Below are 22,618 nucleotides of genomic sequence, written 5' to 3'. Positions count from 1 at the left end.
CGGATACGGTTTTCCAGCCATGAGAGGAGTCTCTCTTTTTTAAAAACACACTGGAGCTTCTGAGCTTTTGTAGGGCCCCTGCTCACAGTCAGAGCCTTGTCCTCAGGGAACAATAGGTTTGAGGTGTGGCTTCTGGGTAATTGGATGCCAGAAGTTCAGGAAGGAAGAAAGCTCGAAGTATTTTCAAAGAGGATTGAGAGATGCTTGCAGCTTAGAAGTAGAAATGTAGGACCAAGGCATCACCTGATGCATAGTAACTGCCAAACCCTGGATCACAGAAGTCAAGCCAGGGCTGCTGGGCAAAGTGAGGGGACAGACTGTGACAGGCTTTTTCAGGCTAGTGAGGAGAATCAGTTCTTGGAAATCACAGGTAAGAGTTCCAAGTAAGTGAAGCAAGCATGTTCTTTCTCCCCTGAGCAGCTTCACCTTGGAGTTGTTTATCTGAGCCTTGCATCAGCAGTGTAGATTTCCTTGAGTTTCATAATTTGATACCGCTATACAAAAGGAGTCAATTTTAAAAGACTTTAACACTGAGTCATTACCAGTTGACACCAGAGAGGTGAAGATTAGAAAGATCAATGACTTCTTAGAAAAAAAATGATGAAAACTTTAAAGAAATCTCAGTCAGTGCTTACTCTTTTTTATATTAAAGGCTTTGAAGATCTTGTAAATTGGGGCTGAAGAAGTGGCCCAGCAATTAATAGCACTTGGCTGCTCTACCAGAGCTGTGTTCCCAGCACCCATGTAGCATCTTACAATTGTCTATAACTCCACTTGGTGATTCAACAGGCACTTCTGAACTGCTGGCACGTGGAGTGCTTGCATATACAAGTACTTGAATAGTTGCATACACACATGAACATAAAAATGTAAATTTAAAAAATGTCTTAAGAATCTTGCAAGTTTTTGTAACTTTTCTTTTTCCTTTTTAATCCCAATTTTCTTTTTTGTTTACCTCCCGAGGCTAGATCCTCTGCTTTCCTTCTGAAGAAAATGTTTCAGTCTGAAGGGAATGTGGCAACAGGGAGGAACATGCCAGCCAACAAACAAAAACAAGAAAGAATGCATAGTAGCCTCAGCAGGCAGCTTAACCACACTTTGACCATCAGGAGCCCGCGCTCCCAGATGCAGCAGTAGTTGCCAAGGTTATCTCCTATCTAGCTTCAAGCTGAGATACTTAGTGTTCCATGACTGAGCGAGCTCCTGTCTGGCTGTCAATCGAGGCATTTTGTTTCCCAGGGTTAAGGTACTACTATTTTTAAAGTTGAAATTTTATGATGAAAGCTGGGTCCAGATTTTGATTGGAGTTTTTCAGGCTGTACAAAGAAGGACGGAGTACAGGATTTTAGAATTTGCCCCCAGCTCCACCACCAACCTCTGTCTTCTGACGCACAACTGTTTTATATATACTGTTTGGATTTTCTAAAGTGTGACTATGTTGCCTATTTAATACATTAGTAGTAGTGTAAATGGAGTGTGTTGATATATGCAAAATGGCCTTTTCCTATCCCATAGATTTGGCTGGGAAGACAGCGTTGGAGCAATGCCAAGCTGATGCAGTGGTGGACACACTGGATGACTTCATGTCACTCTTTCCATGGGCAGAGAAAGATCAAGATCTAAAAGTAATGTTATGAACCTGTTATCATTCCTGCGGGTAACCTTCTAGTGCCTCCAGAAATCACATTCTCGGGCTCTAAAGGCCATTTTCAATCTGTGTGATATAAATTTGTACTTTTTAAAAAGAAGTTACAGTAGACTCTAAAGCAAGGTCATACACTTTCCTGCCATACTCTTTGCTAACTCCACCTCAAATAGTCTTTTAAATTTTGTGTTCGTGAGCCTTTGTGAGTGTATGGGTTCCATGTCCGTGCAGGATCCTGCAGAGACCAGAAGAGGGTTTCGAATTCCCTGCAACCAGACTTCCAGATGGTTGTGAGCTGGTACGTGGGTGCTGGCAACCAAACCTAGGTTCTCTGCAGGAGCTGTCAGTGCTTTGAAGCCACAGAACTCTCCCTCCAGGCCTACAGACCCAGCTTTAATGCTTTTGGCTATCTTCTGCTGACAAACACACCTTCCTTTCTTTCTAATCACTGGTTTTGTGGGCACATGTTTATTGTTGCACAAGCCTATGCCAGCCGTAGCATGTATGTGACCTCAGCGGATAACTCTCAGGAATCAGTTCTCTCTTTCCACCGTGTAGGTAATGATCGAACTCAGATCATTACGCTTGGGGGTTTGGGGGGCGAGTGCCTTTACTTACGGAAGCATCTCACCAATGAGCTAGTTCTCTCTCTCTCTCTCTCTCTCTCTCTGTGTGTGTGTGTGTGTGTGTGTGTCTGTCTGTCTGTCTGTCTGTCTGTCTGTCTCGGTGTGAGGGACATCTGTGTCTGTGTGTTTGTATGTCTGATTTCTCCATTTGAAATGGTGTCTCATTTTGTAGACTGCAGAATGTGTACCACCATATTTCTGTAACATACACAAATAGCACTTATCGATTTTACACAGTTCTTATAAACTCCTTATAGAAGCCATAAGAATCTGTCTTTCTTCATTTTTTTTCCCACTTTTTTTTTCCCAACGTTAGCCTCTAACTCGCTATGTAGCTGAGAATGACCTGCAATTCCTGCTTTTTGCTCCCATACTCCAGGTGCTGCAATTGCAGCTGTGCACCCCACATCTAACCTGGATTTCTTCCTTTGTCATCTTCTCTTATTTCCTTTTCCCTAAACTTGCAACATGGTGATGTGAAAAGATCTTGGTGCTAAATTGATATTCTATAATTATGTTGGTTTGTCTATGGAAATACATAGAGACTGTATACTGGAGTAATGCTTTTTCTTCTATTTCCTCCTCTATGCCTAAATCTTTTTACTTTTTTTTTTTGAAACTTTCCACACTGTCTGATAAGGTTTCCCTCAGATTCAAGGATCTCAGATTGCCCGTTCTCTCCACTGTCTTCTGGGCACAATTGCCTCTCTGGCTCTTTAATGAGATCTCTGACCTGGAGACCTCCTGTGCCCAGCAGCTCTGTGGGTTTCCACAGAGCTGTTGTCTCTGGCCTTCCTTACCCCAGACAAGCTTTTCTTGTGGGATTGAGTCTTGTTTCCCAGGTGATGCCTGCTTTCATATATATTCCATTATTTGAGCACGTCCTCTAGCACTTCAAAGGCTACATCACTAAGATGTGAAGGCAGGAGGATGTGTGGACTTCTGCATCTATGTCACTCACTGCTTCAGTACCCTTTGCCCTAACACATGTGATGTACACTATCTTAGTTAGGGTTTAAAGGCTGTGAACAGACACCATGACCAAGGAAAGTCTTATAAAAACAACATTAAATTGGGGCTGGCTTACAGGTTCAGAGGTTCAGTCCATTATCATCAAGGTGGGAGCATGGCAGTATCCAGGCAGGCATGGTGCAGGCAGAGCTGAGAGTTCTATGTCTTTATCCAAAGGCTGCTAGTGGAAGACTGACTTCCAGACAACTAGGGTAAGGGTCTTAAGCCCACACCCACAGTGACACACCTCCTCCAACCAGGTCACACTTATTCCAACAAGGCCACACCTCCAAATTGTGGCACTCCCTAGCCCAAGAATATACAAACCATCACATACACTTACCACCCAAGGTCTTCATTAACATTCCCAAGGTCTCTTTTGGCCCTTCCCTGTTTCCAGACTCCTGTGAATTTGGGAAACAATGCAGCGCACGCATTGTTTCTGATCACAGGCGATCAAACACTTGGAGCTTTAGTAAAGTTTGCCACTTTTTCAGTTTTCTCACCTGGTTCCATAGCTTGGTTGGTTGACGTCTTGGTTGGGTTTTGGTTTGAGTTTTGTCAACTTGACACAAGATAGTGTCACATAAGAAGAGGGAACCATAGTTAAGAAAATGCCTTCATAAGATTGGCTTCTAGGAAATGCTGTGGGGACATTTTCTCTCTCTTCTTTCTTTCTTTCTTTTTGGACGGGGCAAGGTGGGAAGCAAGGGTTTGCATTGGCTCATACATGGAGACAATACTGTCCATCATACAGATAAGGCACAGTGACAGGAATATGAGGTGGCTGGTCACGCATCAGTCAGGAAGCACAGCAGACAGAAGTGGGGCTCACCTATAAAACCTTAAGGCCAAAGCCAGGCATTGGTGGCACACGTCTTTAATCCCAGCACTTGGGAGGCAAAAGCAGGCAGATTTCTGAGTTCGAGGCCAGTTCCAGGACAGCCAGGGCTACATAGAGAAACCCTGTCTCGAAAAATAAAACGAGACAAAAAAAAAACCTTAAGGCCCACTTGCCATCTCTCCAATCCCCAGTGACTCGGTTCCCCTGTCAGTGCTCTGTCTCCTAAAGGTGCCATATCCTTTTAAAACAGGACCAGTAGGTAGGCATAAAGTGTTCAAACAAATATGGTACCAATGGCATTTCACATTTCAACCCCAACACTTTGCAGAGAGAAAATGCCCTCCTTGTGGTGCCTTGAACAGCGTGTGACTGTGTAACAACCTGAGCCACCACAACCAGACAGACCTCTGTATTAGAATTCATCCACCTCACACAGGGAGTAGTTGAGGATGATGTCCTGATCCTGGAACTTGAAGTGCCCTTGGAACAACTTCTTCTGAAGCAGGAGTAGGAACCAGTAGCTGTCATTAGGTCACATGTCAGCAAAGGGAACCTGGCCAAGCTGGAACCACTAAGGGCACACTTCTTCACTCTCTGCATGCCCTGTGTACATGCTCCGTAGAGAGGATATGGATGTTCAACAGGTTAAGGGAAACCACAATCTCAAACGAGATGTGGTCCACCTGAGCAGTGCATCCACGGTCAGACTGCCTTCTTCCTAAAGCTCTCAGCCCCATCCTCAGTGGTCTCTCCCTTCCTGTGCTTCCCCTGAAGCCATTCCAGCAGTCAGCTCCTCTTCTTCCTGCCAAGGAGAACTTGCTGAGGCTGCAGCATCAGCACCAGGTTGTTGGAGATGCCTGGGTCCTTTGCGCACCACCCACACAGTTTCCTGCTGGAAGAGCTGTGGGGTATTTTCTTAATTATCAATTGATGTTGTGTGTGGGGCTATCCCTGGGTAGGTGGTCCTGGGTTCTATAGGAAAGCAGACTAGAAAACCATAGAACCTAATAAGCAGCTCTCCTCTATGACTTCAGCTTCTGCTTCAGTTCCTGCTACCAGACTCCTGCCTTGAGTTCCTATCCTGAATGGTATCAGTGATAGAGTATAACCTGAGAGCTATAAAATGAAATTAAAGCTTTTTCTCTGTTTCTTTTGGCATAGTGCTTATCACAGCACTAGAAACCCTAAGACCATTGGTAAGGACACCTATATTGCAAGCAGTGTTCCACTAGCATTTGAAGTCACAGCAGGCTCTCAGCTGTTGGCAAGTTTGGCTAATCTAATTATTTTCCTTAAAGTTCTAAATGTTTAGAATGGTGAGTTTTGTTGCTTATATAGGAACACACCTTTAACCCCAGTACTCTGGAGGCAGAAGCAAGCAGATCTCTTCCTACACTCGATCTTAGCCAAAAGGCTGAGAAGCGATTTCAGATCTCTTTCTATGTAGACCTGGAACTCTACTCCAGGTCTACATAGAAAGCTCTGGGCCAACCAAGACTATGTAGCGAGAGCCTATCTCACAAAACAAGCAAACAAATTTTACACACACACACATATACACATATGTATATATACAAGTATATGAAAGAAATGGTGTTTTGGTGCCATCTTGTTTTCTTTCTTGTGTGTGAGTGCACATATGTGTGCGCATGTATGTGTAGGCCAGAGATTGACGACCAATTGCTTCCTCAATCCTTCCCCTGCTTACTGATTGAGACCGAGACACTTGCTGAATCTGGAGCTCACCAATTCAGCTAGACTGACAGACCACCAAAGCACACACACCCTTCCATTCCTGCTGCTCAGTGCTGGGATTACAGCTGTGTGTTAGAGAGCCTGGCTTATCTGTGGGCATTAGAGATCTAAGCTTAAGTCAACATGGTTGAGCAGCAGGCATCTTATAAAGTGAACCATCCTTCTAGTCTGGCACCATCCTGTATGGGTCCATTCAGTCTGACACTTTGAAAAGTTTAAATATCCTTGAAATCTTTTAAAGTGACTTCACTATCTCCTTTATTCTTTTTGTCACCCAGTACCTCTGGTGCTGGGAGGCTAAGATCTTTCCACCTCCCATTATTTGTTTTGTTTTGGGTTTTTTTGGTTTGGTTTGATTGTGCTTTCAGAGGACGTCCTCAGCTTGACTCGTGGACGCTTGAGTTCTAAATTTTCACCTTTTCATTATCACCTGCATTGTGATACTGTTTACATGATTAAGATCTTCTGATTGGAGATATTTGAACAAATAATTTATGGACAGACACAGAGAGAGAGAGAGAGAGAGAGAGAGAGAGAGACTGAGAAAGAGACAGAGAGAGAGAGAGAGAGAACACTCTCCAGGACAAAGTCTTGAAAAGCTCAGTTTTGTTGACAGAAGGGTAAAAAGACTTTTTGACATAATATATTTTGGCTCTGCCCAAAATATATATGATGGGCTTGAACCCTGTTGCCTTCTTACCAGTGCAATTCCTTATCACAGTTGAAACTCTGAGTGTGAAGTGTAGACCAAAGGGGCTCTCCTTTGACGAATGTTGGGAGCACCCAGTGATAGAGTATAGCATGTGACAAGGTGGAAAGAGTTCACTAAACCTCAGCCAGTACAATTAGACATTATAGAGTTAAGTGTTAGTTTGCTCTTATATTTGTCAGGTGTGACATCTATTTTACATGTCAATATAAATACACAAATACATCATGTTCCCAGTTATAGAAAGAAAATGTATAAATATTTGTGTCATGATGTCAAAGAGCCCACTGCAAGGCAGTCTGCCTCCTTCTTGGCTGGTCTCTCATTTTCTACTTTTCTATGGCTAAGGACCCCTGACAGAGGGCACATCCCAGGAGACTATCTCTGGCCATTGCTCATAAAATTTATACTCCAGCTTTGTGCATAACACGGTGGTCACTGCTCTTACATGTCTAAAACCAGGTTTAGAAAGCATAGAAACGCAGGTTCAGGAAAAAATTATACAAAAGATCCTATTTCAGAGGCATTGCTAATAGCTCCCACTACATCATCAATGAAGTGTGTTTTGCTCTATCTCTGCAGCAGGGTCACTTGCTGCCACCTTGTGGTCAGGCGGCATTTTCAAAATCAAAATATTGCAGTAAGATAGTAATACCAACTTATTCTTCTTAGTGAGAGAGGGTTTTGCTATTTAGCCCAGGCTAGGCTTGCAGCTCCCCAGAACCTGTTTCCCAAGTGTAGGGATTACAGATGTGGGGTTGCATCACACTAGACTCACTGAAAAAAATTGTCATTTTTGTGCTTGAAGAAAAGCATGAAATACAGTAATTGCTGTTATTTCTATATTTGTGGCTAAAATTCCATTTCCAATTTTAAAGGATTAGATGAAAGAATATGTCTGTGAAAACTGGTCACCAGAATTTCCCTTGAACTTATTAGGAGTACTTATTCTTTGGCTACCCAGTGTGCCCATGTGGGTTTTGTCATCTGAAGAGCAGTGTGCAGGTGGGAGGACTAGCAGGGGAGCCGTAATTCTGAAATTGCAGTTTCAACAATAAAAGAGAATGACAGCGAGGATTTGGAAACCGTGAGAAACAGACAACCTTCTATATCCTTCTTAGGGGCAAAACCCAGTTCACAACGTTCCTGAAGAGGAAAGCAGAAATGTCAGAGACCAGCAAGTCAAAGAGTGGCCACCTAGATTTAACAAGAAACAGACATAGGGATATATATATATATATATATGTTAATTAGTTCAGTGACAAAGTATTTCTGGAATGCCTAAAGCCTCTCCAGTACTTCAAATACACACACACACACACACGCAAACACACACATACACACACACACATAAAGACAAAAGATATAACAATTATATTTCTTCCTATTACTTAAAAATGAACCTTAAGAAATGATTATTCTGTATGTAGTAATTTAAATATTATTAGTTGGAAATAATTTGACAAATTATAAAGAAAATTTGAGCTAAAGGAGTGATCAATAATGTGAATATTGTAAGGTTTTATTTGGACTTGACAATGTGGACGTGACCATTAGAAAGTACATATGGCCTTTGCAAAACTTTCGAGCAACCACATCCTGCACCCCACTGGGTCCAGCTGTCCAGGAGATACAGGCTAGCCTTGACTAATATTCATATTGATCTCGAACTAATCCAGGGAGATGAGATCACAGGGTGCACCACCATGTCGGCAAGCACACAATTCTCAGTAAGAAAGAGGGTTGAGTGATGACTTGGTTCTCAGAGACAAAATAAAACATAATTATGTAATAAAGGCACTCATCTGTTTTATGGGTGTCCTGCATGTATCTTCCTTTCTCAGGATATTGTTTCTTCATGGTACCTTACATATATTATCAGAAAGGAGTGGTTGGTAGGTCCTGTAGATAATATGCAAGGCAGACAAAGCTCATGCTAAGGCACAGTGGCTGTCAAGGAGGAGACAGCCTTAGGTCCCATGGGTGTTGTCTTAGGGCTCCATTGCTGTGAAGAGACACCATTGCCAACTCTTATAAAGGGAAACATTTCATTGGGGCTGGCTTACAGTTGCAGAGCTTTAGTCCATTATTGTCCTGATAGAAAATATGGCAGTATGCAGGCAGGTAAGATGCTGGAGAAGGAGCTGAGAGTGCTACATCTTGATCCAAAGGTAGCATGAGAAGACTGTGTCACTGGACATAGCTTGAGTATATAAGACCTCAAAGCTTGTCCCCACAGTGACACACCTCCTGCAACAAGGTTACACATCCTAATAGTACTATTCGCCATGGGTTAAGCATTCAATCATATGAGTCTATGGGGCTATACCTACGCAAACCACCACAGGTATCATGATTCATTATGGCCTAGTATGCCCATCAGGTGTAGTAATGAGGAGGAAACCCAAACTGGACCACCCAGACTCATAGACTGCTGTGCATCTATTTCCTTCAGTTGAGCTACATAATTATAAGGGCCTTATGTTAAAAGGGGATTTCAGACGTCTAAAAACATAATAGCTTTTCATTACAATAAACAAATATCATAGGTGTTTCTCATAAACTAAACTCAGATTTAGCATGACTTCCCTATAATGCCTCTCAAGTATTTACATCACCACAGCGCAGACACTTACGTGCCCATTGAGGTTTATGATGGCAGTGTCCACAGTAGACAAGTGATAGAACCTGCCTGTCTAAAATATAGAAATGGATGCAGAAAATATGATGTGTATATATATGCATATATATATAATACATGAGTATAAAATGTTTGTATGAAAATATCCTGTGTGATGTCATTCACCATGAAAATATATATTGAAACTGATGGCAAAAATACTTTAAAATGAGCAATAGCGGGGCTGGTGAGATGGCTCAGTGGGTAAGAGCACCCGACTGCTCTTCCGAAGGTCCCAAGTTCAAATCCCAGCAACCACATGGTGGCTCACAACCACCTGTAATGAGATCTGATGCCCTCTTCTGGTGTGTCTGAAGACAGCTACAGTGTACTTACATTAAATAAATAAATAAATCTTTAAAAAAAAAATGAGCAATAGGGTTGGTTAGATGGTTAAGCTGGTAAAAGATACTTGCTTCTAAACCTGAGTAGCAAGGGTTTGATCCTTTCTGATCCTGAGTAGCAAGGGTGCAAGGACAGAACTGACTCCTGAAAGTTGCCTTCTGGTTGCCACCAGGCTCGGTGGCACATGTGTACACCTGTGTACACAGCAAACACACAAAATAAATGTAATTTTAAAGCTTGAGTAATCTATGATTGAGCCATGTCATAACTATGACGAAACAAACGCCTAGCCGCTCTCAGTCCTCCTCGCTCGCTGTTCAAATTGCTCTGCTGTTTCTCACTATTCACAAGGACGTCTGCTGTCTCCTAGGAGCGGATGTTCAATGAATTGCTCACACGTCAAGCACCTCGCCTTCTGAAAGATTTGGACACATACTTAGGAGACAAAGAGTGGTTTATAGGCAATTATGTGAGTATGTTTTGTGGGGTTTTTTAAATATTTTTTATTACATCTTTTCGTCAATTACATTTCCAATGCTATCCCAAAAGTCCCCCATACCCCCCCCCACTTCCCTACCCACCCATTCCCATTTTTTTGGCCCTGGCATTCCCCTGTACTGGGGCATATAAAGTTTGCAAGTCCAATGGGCCTCTCTTTCCAGTGATGGCCGACTAGGCCATCTTTTGATTCATATGCAGCTAGAGATGCCAGCAATTCTATTTAGATAAGTCAATAAACTAAATTCTTACTGAGTGGAAACGTTATTCCAGCCAGGCATGATAGTACACACCTGTCATCCCAGCACATGAGAGGTTGCATAGCAACTTTGATGCCAGCCTGGGCTACCTGAGCCCCTATCTCAAAATGAAAAGAAGAAAAAAAACTGGGGATGAGGCAGGACTGGAGGATAATTACTCAGAAAATATAGTAGAGAAAATGGAACACTAAACTTCTTTCAACTAACTCTTTACATGGATCTGACCTGGAGTCATTATGTAATTTACTTTATGTAATTCTATCTATACATTAATCTTTAGAAGCTATCCTAAGAATCAAAAGAAAATGAATGACTCTGTCACATACATAAGAGTACATAAAGACTACTTATTGCAATGTTTTGTGCATGTGTGTGTACATGTGAACATGTATGTAGATATCTGTGGGTGTAAGATGTGTAGATCAGAGGTTGACATCAGTTACTGCTCATCAGACACTGCCCACATTGTTTTCTGAGACATGCTGTCTCACTGGCCAGCAGGCCAGCAGCTCAGCAGCTCAGTCAGGCTAGGCTGGCTGACCAGTGAGTCTCCAGATCGCTCCTGTTTTTATCTCCGCAGTACTGGGATCACAAGCCTGCACCACCATACCCAGCTTCTGTACGTGGGTTCTAGGGCTCAAACTTGGCTCCTCTCGACGCTTGCACAGAAAACACCTTACCAACCCAGTAATCTCCCCAGCCCCTGTGCTATACTCTTAACAACAACAACAACAACAACAAAAACAAAAACCTACATTCAGTGCAAAGCACTGTAATCTGAGCTTGTAGTAGGAATGTCAGAAAAACAAACAGACGCAATTTTCAGTAGAAATATTAGCAATTCTGGGCACTATTGGTATTGTTTTAGCAATATTATTTATGATTTATACATTGTGAGTAGAAAAATCATAATTTACACTTATGTTATTAAGAATCAGGATCTCTGAGCTGGAGAGATGGCTCAGCGGTTAAGAGCACTGACTGCTCATCTGAAGGTCATGAGTTCAAATCTCAGCAATCACGTGATGGTTCTCAACCATCCGTAATGAGATCTGATGCACTTTTCTGGGGTGTCTGGAGGCAGCTATAGTGTACTTACATATAGTAAATAAATAAATCTTAAAAAAAAAAAAAGAGTCAGGATCTTTGGTGTGGAAGAAAAGGAGACAAAAATAAATCTAGTTTTCATGGGTATCTCCTTCTACCCAGATTCTGGACTGTTCAATACTGAAAAGAACTGAGGAACTGGAGACAAGTGACTTAATATCAATTTGAGACAAGAAATATATTTAGTACTTTTCCATACTAGAAGCAAATGAGTTACTAAAGCAACTGGAGTTCGTATCAAAAGGGCTTTTGAGTCATCTCAGAACTGACTAGAAATGGAGTGATCTAAACTTCCATGAGAAAGTTAACAGCAGCAAATTGAAACAAATCAAAACAGAGGAGCTTACAACAACTTACACTGCATCCAAACATACAACACCTGCAACCAGGCTCCTTACAAGCTGTAGGATGGAGCCCATTTTGAAAGAATGAAGTGGAATGTGAGAGGCTTGGTTGGAAGTACTTGTCCCGCCTTTTCTAAGGAAGCAGTACAAGTTCCTCTTTGGAAAAAGAGTTCTAGTCATAAATAAGAGTGCAAACATCATCACTTGCCAACCCTGAAGTGGTAATAAGCCTAGCCAGTGGCCACCAGAAACCACCTGTGTCACCGGCTGATGCTGGCCAGATGTGCTTCTAGAGCGGGAACATAACTCCACCCAAATCAAACCTAACTAATCTTAGTGCAGTTATGTGTGGAGCTCCCCAGCCTTTTGGGAAAGGCTGTATGGAAGACAGGAAAAAGTGACTCTGATCAGTGTGCCTTGTCCCTGAATCTCCTTAGGGGCTTTCCAATGCACTGCACAGTCCCTTCACGTCTTCCCACTTGCTTTTTATGAGCTCTCTTTTTCAGTCCATATTTTCTGAGTATTTCTCAGAACCCTCAACTTAAACAAACATCACCTCCTGGATGCTCCCCCTGCCCACGTTAACCACTGCACTTTGCCTTCATCGGCCATTTCACTGTGTATTTTAAAAATCTCTTCTAAAACAAAACCCCAGACTGGGGATGAGGTTCAGTGGTGTTTGAAGGCTCTGAGCTTGGTCCACAGCACTGCAAACAAACAAACAAATCTACATGAGAGGAGGGCATTGCATTCCAGATTGCTCTCTGCCATCCCCAACACCTAGATGTAGGTATGACACACAGTAGGTATTTGACAAATATTTCTTAGTTGAACTCTCTATGCAGCAATATTTCTTAGATGACAGCAAAAGTGTGAAACACCAGCAACCAGCTCTAGTAAATTATGCACACACAAGCAAGCTTAGCCGACTTTTAAATTCTCCTCTAGAGCTGGCCTTGGAGAAACATGCTGCAATCCCAGGCAGCCTGGTCTCCAGAGGGAGCTCCAGTCAAACACACTGGGGTGTCAGACTGTCTTCCCAACAATACAAACTAGAAAGTGAACAAATAACAAAACAAAGTTAACTCTGCTATTGTGGTTATGGACCACACCCTACTGATGAAGCTCAGTAACGATGAAGAACACTCAGCTGACCCAGGCTTAGGATAGGCCATACCCATCACCTTGGCCAAGCTTAGCATTCTATTAAGGACCAGATCTCTTTATAGTTATTTGTCTTGATGTGATGCAAAGATAATGTATCTTACACAGATTCTTTTATTTGGAACTATAAACCTGGAAGGGATAACCCACGCACTATTTATTCCTTTGTACCTTAAAACGCAAAGGTACAAGGTACACAACATAATGAAATAATCACAGATCCCCTCACAAACAGGACATTTACAGGACTAGTATAGAATCATCAATGGTGACATACAAAACGGAGCATGCCGTTCTCAATCACAGGACACGTACACAGCTGGGAGGAGCCCACCTCTTCCTACAGAGGGCTTTTGGAACAGACGGAAATCTGTTAGGTCAGGCTGGTGGAGAGTGGACAGGGCTTCAAAGAAGTGTCACACTGGACCATCAGCTGCCAGCCGCCTGTCTCAGGCATCTCCACTTAGTTGCAGACAGTAGTCATTTCAGTGTTCCTTGGACACTGTGATGCCTGTCAGCTTCCAATTTTATCATGCACATGTTCAGCTTTGTACCAACAAATAATTGTTTTAAAATGGAAAGGAAGTGTTCCCTGAGAGTAAGAAAGTAAGTTCACTTTTGGAATGCTTTTTTTTTTTTTTTTAAACATATTCAAAAGCCAAGTCTTTGTTTTTCCTTTAAGCAGGTAACCTGGGCAGACTTCTACTGGGATATCTGCAGCACCACACTTTTAGTTTTAAAGCCTGACTTGTTGGATATCTACCCCAAGCTGGTGTCATTACGGAACAAAGTCCAAGCTATCCCTGCCATTTCTGCCTGGATACTAAAGAGGCCACAGACAAAACTCTAGATGAATCACGACCCATCATCAGATGAGAACTCCATTAGCTGGCTAGAGGATCCGCATACTTCTCACCAATAGGACTGTAACTTTGTAGTATTCTGCTTGCTATCTATAGCAACTCAATGGGTGTTGCAGTTTTGTCTTTATCTGCAGGCACTTAGGTTTCCAATCTTTTATTTTTTCAAAACTTTACACCTTATAATTGCAGGGAAATAGTTCACAATATATGTAGTTGTGCATATCAAGATGTATGACGCTTTAAATGATACTAGTTTCCTGGCTAGTGTAACAATCAACACAGTATCTTAACTATGTATGAGTAAGCATAGTTAACTATGAAATACAGATTTTGCAGCTAGCTCTTCAATCAGCAAATTGCTACACAGAAACTAATGGTCACTATAATGGTCACTAGCCACTGCGTGTTATTCAGGTATACACCAAAGTGTATAAGCTACTTCACAAAAATACACATCTGTCTGACATGTCACAAAATGGGTAATAAAGAAGAAACTCATCAAGATTAAAGGACAGCCAAGAAAAGTGATGTTGAAGTTTAATTGAAATTCCACAGAAATGGAGTAACAAAAAGTTGACTGAATTCAGCACTGTTGCAATTCAGAAGGCTTGTAGAGACAACGAAAGGAGTTGTGACATAGAAAGTTAGATACCCCAGAGACAAGAGACAGAGGGTTACAATAATCCTACACATGAGAAAAACAAAAGCAGGCTGGAGAGATGGCTCAGCAATTAACACTGACTGCTCTTCCTGAGGTTCTGAGTTCAATTCCCAGCAAACCACATGGTGGTTCACAACTATCTGTAATGGGATCTGATCTTCTGGTGTGTCTGAGGAGAACGAGTGTACTCACATACATACAGTAAAGAAATCTAGCCGGGCGATGGTGGTACACTCCTTTAATCCCAGCACTTGGGAGGCAGAGGCAGGCAGATTTCTGAGTTTGAGGCCAGCCTGGTCTACAAAGTGAGTTCCAGGACAGCCAGGGCTACACAGAGAATCCCTGGCTCGGAAAACCAAAACAAAAAAGAAATCTTAAAGAAAAAAAACAAGCCAGTGGACTAAGCAGACTGGGAGAACATGTGTGCAGAACATTCACCTGGTAAAGATTTGTTGAGAAAATAAAAGTACTGTGAAAAGTCAATAGTAAAAAATTAAATACCCAGATTGAAATGTTAGCTGGAAGATACACAGGTGGCCCTGAGCCTGTGAGGAGGCAGCAATACAATGGCACTAGGGAATTATAATAGCAGTGCTGACTAGAACAGTAAAATCTCAAGACCAAATAAACACTGGAGAAACACTGAAGTTATGGGACCTGCGGACAGGAATGCAAAAGATGGCACTGATAGAACTAGTTTCTCAAAAAATAAAATGTCCCCTTCTGTGGGGCCCGGCAGTCTCACATTGTGTATTTACTCAATGAGCATGTCCACACTAAGCTTGAACATGTGTCTTGGATGCTGCTTCACATACAGCTGCTAAAACTTTTAAAACTTCAAAGATGTCCTTTAGCAGGAAATGCAGAAGAATCCTTGGTGCATACACATCAGGGCTAGTAAGCCACGAACAGTACATGGGTGAGCCAGTACCACACACAGCTAAGTGGAAGGAGCCAACACAAAAAGGCTCCAACTATGCAAAAGAAGAGGATGAGAAGCTGCCCAAGCCAGTGGTGACATGGGCAAGACTGGTGGCAGATGGGCAGTCCGGGTAGTCTGTTCTGTGGGATGCTGTCAGTAAGCATGAGTACATGTCTTTACATTTATAAACTCACTCAGAATGCAGAACACCAAAAGTTAACTCGAATGCAAACTGTAGTGTATGTACCACATGTTAGTAACAGGAGACTGTAGGTGTGGGGACAACAGGAAATGAGACTGCTCCTAGTGTTGCTGTGAACTGAGGCATCTTTGAAAAAACAAACAACAGTCTGTGATAATTAGTTTTTATTTGCTGTCAGTGAAATAGATACACACCAGCTTACAGGGAGGGAAGATTTATGTGACTCCACTCATAGGCTCCATTGGGTTGGAACTGTGGAGCAATATGTGCAAAATGACTGTTTACTTACTCATGGTGGCTGAGAAACAGAGTGGAAAGCAGCTCTCTACACAATCCTCTAAACAACAGGCCAGTGAGATGGCTCCATGGATAAAGGCATTTGGTGCCAAACCCAGAAGGCCTAAGAGCAATCTCTGGTACCTACATAATGGAAGCAAAAAACTGACTTTCACCTACTGTCCTCTGCCCTCCCCTTAAGCACTGTGGCATTTGCACTTAAACACTTTATTTTTTTTTTAAATGCAACCATTTTATTTTTGTTTATAAAGTGTCTCCTAATTAGCAATATTATTCCCCAGGACTGTTTTGGACTGTTTTCTCACTTGGTATCTGAAGGCTGACTGGGATGCACAATGCAGCCCGGGCCCAAGCTGGCATTGTACTCACTGTAATCCCGTTTCCATGCTGCCAAACCTGGATCCCTATTTTAATCTATACTGATGGAATGCACACTTTGCTTTGTATGTTAGCTTCATTAATGTCAATAGTGTGTGTGGTATGTTGCAGAACGTATGGAAATACTAATAGAGATGACTGTATGCTTTATGTGAGGTTCAGAAGAACATATTGCTAAAAGGCAAAAAATAAAAATAAAAAAGGAGAGTGTAGGGAGAGAGAAAGAAATACATGTCCAGCTAGGTGTGCTCTTATTTAACATCTTTTTAGAACATTTTCTGATTTAACAGGGCTGGGGGAGGGAGGAAACAGAGGACAAAATTTTGTATGTTAAACATAAAATGCATGAACTTGATCTTTTTAATGAAATTTTTACATTGGTGGCTGTTAAAAAACAATCTCGAGCTGGGCGTGGTGGCGCACGCCTTTAATCCCAGCACTCGGGAGGCAGAGGCAGGCGGATTTCTGAGTTCAAGGCCAGCCTGGTCTACAAAGTGAGTACCAGGACAGCCAGGGCTACACAGAGAAACCCTGTCTCGAAAAAACCAAAAAAAAAAAAAAAAAAGAATCTCGATGCATGGGTAGACATTGTGTGATTAAAACAATCAATGGGGGCTGGCGAGATGGTTCAGTGGTTAAGAGCGCTGACTGCTCTTCTGAAGGTCTCGAGTTCAAATACCAGCAACCACACGGTGGCTCACAACCATCCGTAATGAAATCTGATGCCCTCTTCTGGAGTGTCTGAAGACAGCTACACTGTACTTACATATAATAAATAAATAAATCTTTAAAAAAAAAAAAAAAAAAAAAGTCTTTAAGGAAACATACAAACAATGTTTTTAATGAAGGTGGAGATGACCCAGATTCCCAGGTACTTCCCTCTGTATTACCTTCCTTTTTTTTTTTCTTTTTTTCTTTTTTTTTTTTTTTTTTTGGTTTTTCAAGACAGGGTTTCCCTGTGTAGCCCTGGCTGTCCTGGAACTACTTTGTAGACTAGGCTGGCCTCGAACTTAGAAATCCACCTGCCTCTGCCTCCCAAGTGCTGGGATTAAAGGCTTGTGCCTTCACTGCCCGGCTAAATGAGTATCTTTAATGGAAACAGAATTTAGGAAAAGTAATAAATACAATTCCTATGGGAAAAATGGAAACTCAAAAATAGTCTTACATATTTCTATGATCAGTGTAACATCAGCATGCTCTATAGGGCAGTATTTAACATAGCCACAATGTTAAGTCAGGCAGCCACTGAAGAAAGTAGATCTCTTCTTTACAGGCTGCACAAATAGAAACCCAATCTTCTGATCCACCCACACCTTGACTCTATTGGAACTCCTATTGTCGAGTCACCTGTCCAAGACAAGACACATAAGGTGTCTTATTATGCATATATGACTTGTACTAAAAAAATAAAACCTATTTCATAATGGGTGGTGGGCGCCTTTAATCCCAGCACTTGGAAGGCAGAGACCAGCCTAGTCAACAGAGTTCCAAGACAGCTAGGTCTATGCCAAGAAATCCTGTTTTATAAAGGAGAAAATAAAAGCCTACTAATGGACTGTGATGTTTAATGACACTGGCCCAATGAAAGCACAATTGAGGATTCATTTTATGTACTAAATCCCTATCCATTGCCAAGCAATATCTTAAACATAAGATGGTCCTGTTTCTGTTCAATATTACATACTTCTCTGGGGAAGGAGAACGAGGGCTAAAAACCATTACAAAGGGTGTGAAATACAACTTAATGATCACAAATATTTTTATTAAACCCAAGACATAATAATAAAATATTACAGGGAGAATCCAACTACATTTCATTAGAAGAAATTCAGATATAACAACACCACAACCAATGAGCCTACTGTGGGAGACACATTTCACACAGAAAGTCAAGGGAGATTCACTGTGGGTTTAAAAGGTACAATTTCCAACAACCTGACTAAGCGACCTGGGTACTGTGATCACAAGGAGGTAGCATTAACACCTGCAAATTCCTGGTAGCCCCGTAGTGGGGAGATATATTTGATACAGTCATATATCTTCAATATTAAATCTACTGAGTCAGGAGTTCAGAGTCTCGGATACCTGAAAAAAAAAAATAGCACTGTAGGATTGTGTCACCCATCTAAGTGTTTACCTAGCACCTCAGCACTCGGGATGTCTTGAAAAGTATGAGCTCCAATAATTAACAAATCTCTCATTTATAAATAAGTTTATTTATAATGATATTTACATTATAAAACAAAGCACATAAAACTCACAAGTTATACAAAGAATCTGATGTATAATAAAAACAGCAATATAGACTGACAGGCAAAATTTAAATGAAAAGTTAATAAAGACTGAAATATCAAATAGACAATTTTACTTCTAAATTTCACTTTGTCACCCACACTGAACTGGAATTGAACAATGGCTTCTCTTCAGGTGGTTCTATATTGGAAATCCTGGGAACTGGTAAATTATATTTTGTAAAGAATTTAAAGTTAATGACCTATTTTCATGCAGTATCTAACGTTACCTTGGTATGAAGTCACATCCAGTTTCCTTTGAAGTGAAAGTATCTTTAAATTAATCTGTTCTGCTGGACTAGAAATATGCCACCAACATCTGCTGATCTTGGTGATACAGCAGAAGGAAATGTGTAAGAGAAAACTGGAGCAGAAGTGACTGGGCAATGGTTAAGAGAAGCAAAAGCGGGAGAGGAAGCTGATAGCAACACACACAAGAGAAGGCAGAGTTAATGAGCCAGAGGTGCACTAAGAAAATGAAAGAAGGAACTGACCCCCAGAGCAGGAGAAAGGCTTCAGTTCCTACTCACTGGAAAACAACTTAGTGCTTAGCCAAACAAATGTGTTCTAACAGGAGGAAGAAGAGGACCTGGGGACGTTAGTGGATGGAATGCCACCTTGTGATTCAGGCTGAGTTCTTACTGACATTGGTGAACATCTGCATCAAATAGCAATAAAATGAAGACTGAACAACCTATACAGCTGCATTCTTTAACATAATAAAAACTTCAAATCAGACAGGCAAAACAAGACATAAACATTGTCAAATAAGGCACATGTAAATCTACACACATTATCCAGTGAAAGACACTATATATATATATGTATATATATTTGGAGGTAGAAATAATTACAAAAATACTGACATTTCTAAAGCATTAGCATATTTGTTACAAACAATCACCAACTAATCCCCATTCAGAAAACTGCTTTGAAAAATGATTATTCAACATTTTCAGGATGTGAGTATCTGGAGAATCCAGTTAGTGGCAAAAAGTTGTCCATACTATGTGAAATGCAACATGAAATTATAAAAAATTACAAATGCTCCTAAACCCCATGGTCACCGTGATGTGAATGTCCTTGAATGCACCAAGTTGATATTTCCTCATCAATCAGGACTTTCGCGCTCTCCTTTCACAGGCCCATTGATGTTTTTAGTAATGTGGCTATATCTGCTGGCATACTTCCTTCATCAGCTGCAGGGCAGAAAATAATGTGAAAGTTATGCAGAAATATCCGGGCTTCTAAGATGTATCTTCCTCTCAACCTTTCCTTTTCTTTGGTGAATTCCTACCTATAACTAATTCCTAGTTTGTTTTGGTGTCATCTCATTAAAAACCTGACCTAACCTATACAGCTGAGTTATTTATTTTCCCACTTACTGGTAATAGCATAGTTGTAAAGTCACAAGTATTTCTGATGTGTGCAGCAATAAACTACAAATGGCTGAAATGCAGCACAATGAATCAAATCTCTCAAAAATCTGAAACAATCAAAACTACAGGAGCACTTTCAAGTGCTCTACTCTCTGGGTAAAAGATGCATACGTACAAGACACTGAACATTGGACAAGCTGTTAAGGAGTTTACAGATACCCTTCCCTTCAAGCGTATTTAACAGACTAAAGACAGCCCATGGCATTAAGATATCACTTCTCTTAAAACTAACTGGCATCCCACATCCCACTAGAGAAATGTGGAGAAAAAACTATGGAGAGAGAGTCTTTTAGTGTCTTTACTAAATAAAATCTTTTAGTGCTTTTACTAGATACTATTAGAACAAAATAAAATCTAAAGTGTGAACCTTAGCAGGATCCTTGTTTCAAAAGAAAGTGAAAAAATATTAAAAGGGTACTGGATTAAAATTGGCTTAGCAGCTAAGAGCACTGGTTGCTCTTCCAAAGGACCTGGGTTCAGTTCCAAGCACCCACATGATTGATGGCTTACAACCATCTGCAATTTTGGCTTCTACATGACTGGTACAAATCCAGTACGCAACATACACGAAGGCAAAAGACCTATAAGCGTGACACAAAAGAAATGAACCTCAGTAGTAATATAGTAAACGGACATCTGGAAGAAATCTGTAGGAAATGTGATTCTATCTAAAATGTTCTTGTTTGTAACAACTTAGAAACTATTTATCTAGAATCCTGAGTGTGAACTGTCACACCTAAAATTAACTCCAGACTGGCTCTGGAAGAGAGAAGCTCAACACACACTAACCCTTCACAGCTGCCAGTCAGCAAGCTGTCCTTCATACCATGGTTCTAAGATTTTTATATAAAAAGATTTGTAATAAGAGTTCAAAAGTGTAATAAGCCAGTTACTTTAAGAAAGAGTCCCACGATTTTTATCATAAAGCAATAATTCCAGTTAATATACAGCAAAGTCAACAAGAAAGCTTGTTAAATTATACTAAGTACCACTGCCAGAGTTTCTAAGCAGGTTAAATCTTATAGAGAATTTGGAAATCTGCATTTCCAACTGCCAAGTGCCTGGGTGACATAGCTGCAGATCCTGAGACCAAGGCTAGCTCTAGAGAAACAGACTCTATGGTCTTTAGTTAGCCATGCTGATTTTCCAGAGGTTTCATAAAGATTGCTCATACACACACTCATCTGCAAATACACACATCATTCACAGGGCAAAAGAACTCAGTGTGAGTGAGGCGGAAAGAGATCACATTCTCTAGACCTGGTGTCACTTCTTTTTAAAAATCAAACTGGACACATCCAAAGATAAATTATAATTGAAACTAAATAAATGACAATATTGTATCCTTAGTTTTATTGGACAAAATATTTAAGCTTCCCTTTGGGAAAAACAAACCAGAATAGGTAAACACCTTTCCCAGAGCAGAAGGAAGGCATGGGAGGAAGCTGTGGGCTGCTTGGAAAGGAGCTCGGGGGCTTTAGAAGCTCTCTCTCTCCTGACAACTGGGTCACCTTCCCAGCACCACCGCAACATTTCTAACTCTTGAGTTTTAAACTCTGTTAATGTACTACTTGTCAAAAATTATACACATGAATAAAACATGTAAATTTATAGAACTTAACATTATCATTTCCAACAGCAGCTAGAAACGTGCCGTTTACTTAAGGTTTCTTTCTAAGGCCCAAGTAATTAAACCTGAAACTGACATTACAATTTTTAAGTGCATTTTACAGCTCTATATTTTGATAAATATTTACTAAGTCAAAGTAAGATTATGTAAGTATTACATATTTACATATGTAAGGGCTCTTAAAGTTATTACACTATAAAATACATTTTCAACCTTTGAGTTGATAATATTATTCATTTAGTGAACAAATTATAAATTGTGAGTGAAGCTATAGATCCAAATTTGTTCTTTATTTTGAGAATACTATGGTGTCCATTATATAAGACAGAAGAGACAGATGTTTTCAAAGTCAAGTTGTTCTTCTGGCAAAACAAATATTTGTTACTATTATACTTGACATAAGGGTGCATAATCATCTACTTTGTCCTCCAAACATACCATTCATACTAGTTAAGAACTCTGGCAATCTCTATTTTCATAAAAACAGTATTTCTGCTAACAAACAAACAGCTTACCTTCATCTACTGTAGTCATGTCTTGTTCTAGTTTCAACTTTTGTTGGTTAATTTTTAGCATGGACTCTTCAATAGTTCCTTGGCTTATTAATTTAATAACTAATACTTCTCTAAAAATAAACACATGACATGTCCATAGGTCACTGGTGTTATTTAGATAATAACAGTTCGACAACCAGAAGAAAAGTTAATGATCCTGATGGTTTGAATCCATTGTTCCCGTTCATCCATGTTTACAAATGTTTACTCACCAGCAAGTGACACTATTTGAAAAGATTAGGTCTAGGTGTGACTTTGTTGGAGGAAGTGGGTCACTAGGAGTAGACTTTGAGCTTTCAAAAGCCCATACCAGACCCAGGGTCTCTCTGCCTACAGACCAGAATGCAACTCTCAACGACTGCTCCAGCACCAAGTCCACCATGCCTGCTGCCA

At 40.8% G+C, this 22,618-nt stretch overlaps 2 protein-coding genes and 1 pseudogene across 3 annotated transcripts in view; 1 reads left to right on the top strand and 2 right to left on the bottom strand.

The window, feature by feature from the left end:
• The window catches only part of Hpgds (hematopoietic prostaglandin D synthase), a 26,371-nt gene extending 11,808 nt beyond the window's left edge, over nt 1-14,563 (top strand). For both annotated transcript variants that reach the window (XM_021164086.2, XM_029478802.1), the window contains 3 exons: nt 1,516-1,625; nt 9,986-10,084; nt 13,674-14,563. In XM_021164086.2, the coding sequence (XP_021019745.1) occupies nt 1,516-1,625; nt 9,986-10,084; nt 13,674-13,838 (374 nt within the window). In that variant the 3' untranslated portion in view covers nt 13,839-14,563. The remainder of the gene's footprint in view (nt 1-1,515; nt 1,626-9,985; nt 10,085-13,673) is intronic.
• LOC115031330 lies at nt 4,539-10,809 on the bottom strand (annotated as a pseudogene).
• A 3,945-nt stretch (nt 14,564-18,508) lies between the features above and the next one.
• The window catches only part of Smarcad1 (SWI/SNF-related, matrix-associated actin-dependent regulator of chromatin, subfamily a, containing DEAD/H box 1), a 58,940-nt gene continuing 54,830 nt past the window's right edge, over nt 18,509-22,618 (bottom strand). Inside the window, exons 21-22 of the mRNA XM_021164592.2 lie at nt 22,187-22,296; nt 18,509-19,801 (exon numbers count right to left, since the gene is read on the bottom strand). Coding sequence (XP_021020251.1) covers nt 19,740-19,801; nt 22,187-22,296 — 172 coding nt within the window. The 3' untranslated portion in view covers nt 18,509-19,739. The remainder of the gene's footprint in view (nt 19,802-22,186; nt 22,297-22,618) is intronic.

The sequence above is a fragment of the Mus caroli genome, chromosome 6, assembly GCF_900094665.2.
Source record: "Mus caroli chromosome 6, CAROLI_EIJ_v1.1, whole genome shotgun sequence".
NCBI lineage: Eukaryota > Metazoa > Chordata > Mammalia > Rodentia > Muridae > Mus > Mus caroli.
The sequence above is the reverse complement of the archived record's forward strand: the minus strand, read 5'-3'. Positions and strand labels throughout refer to the sequence as shown.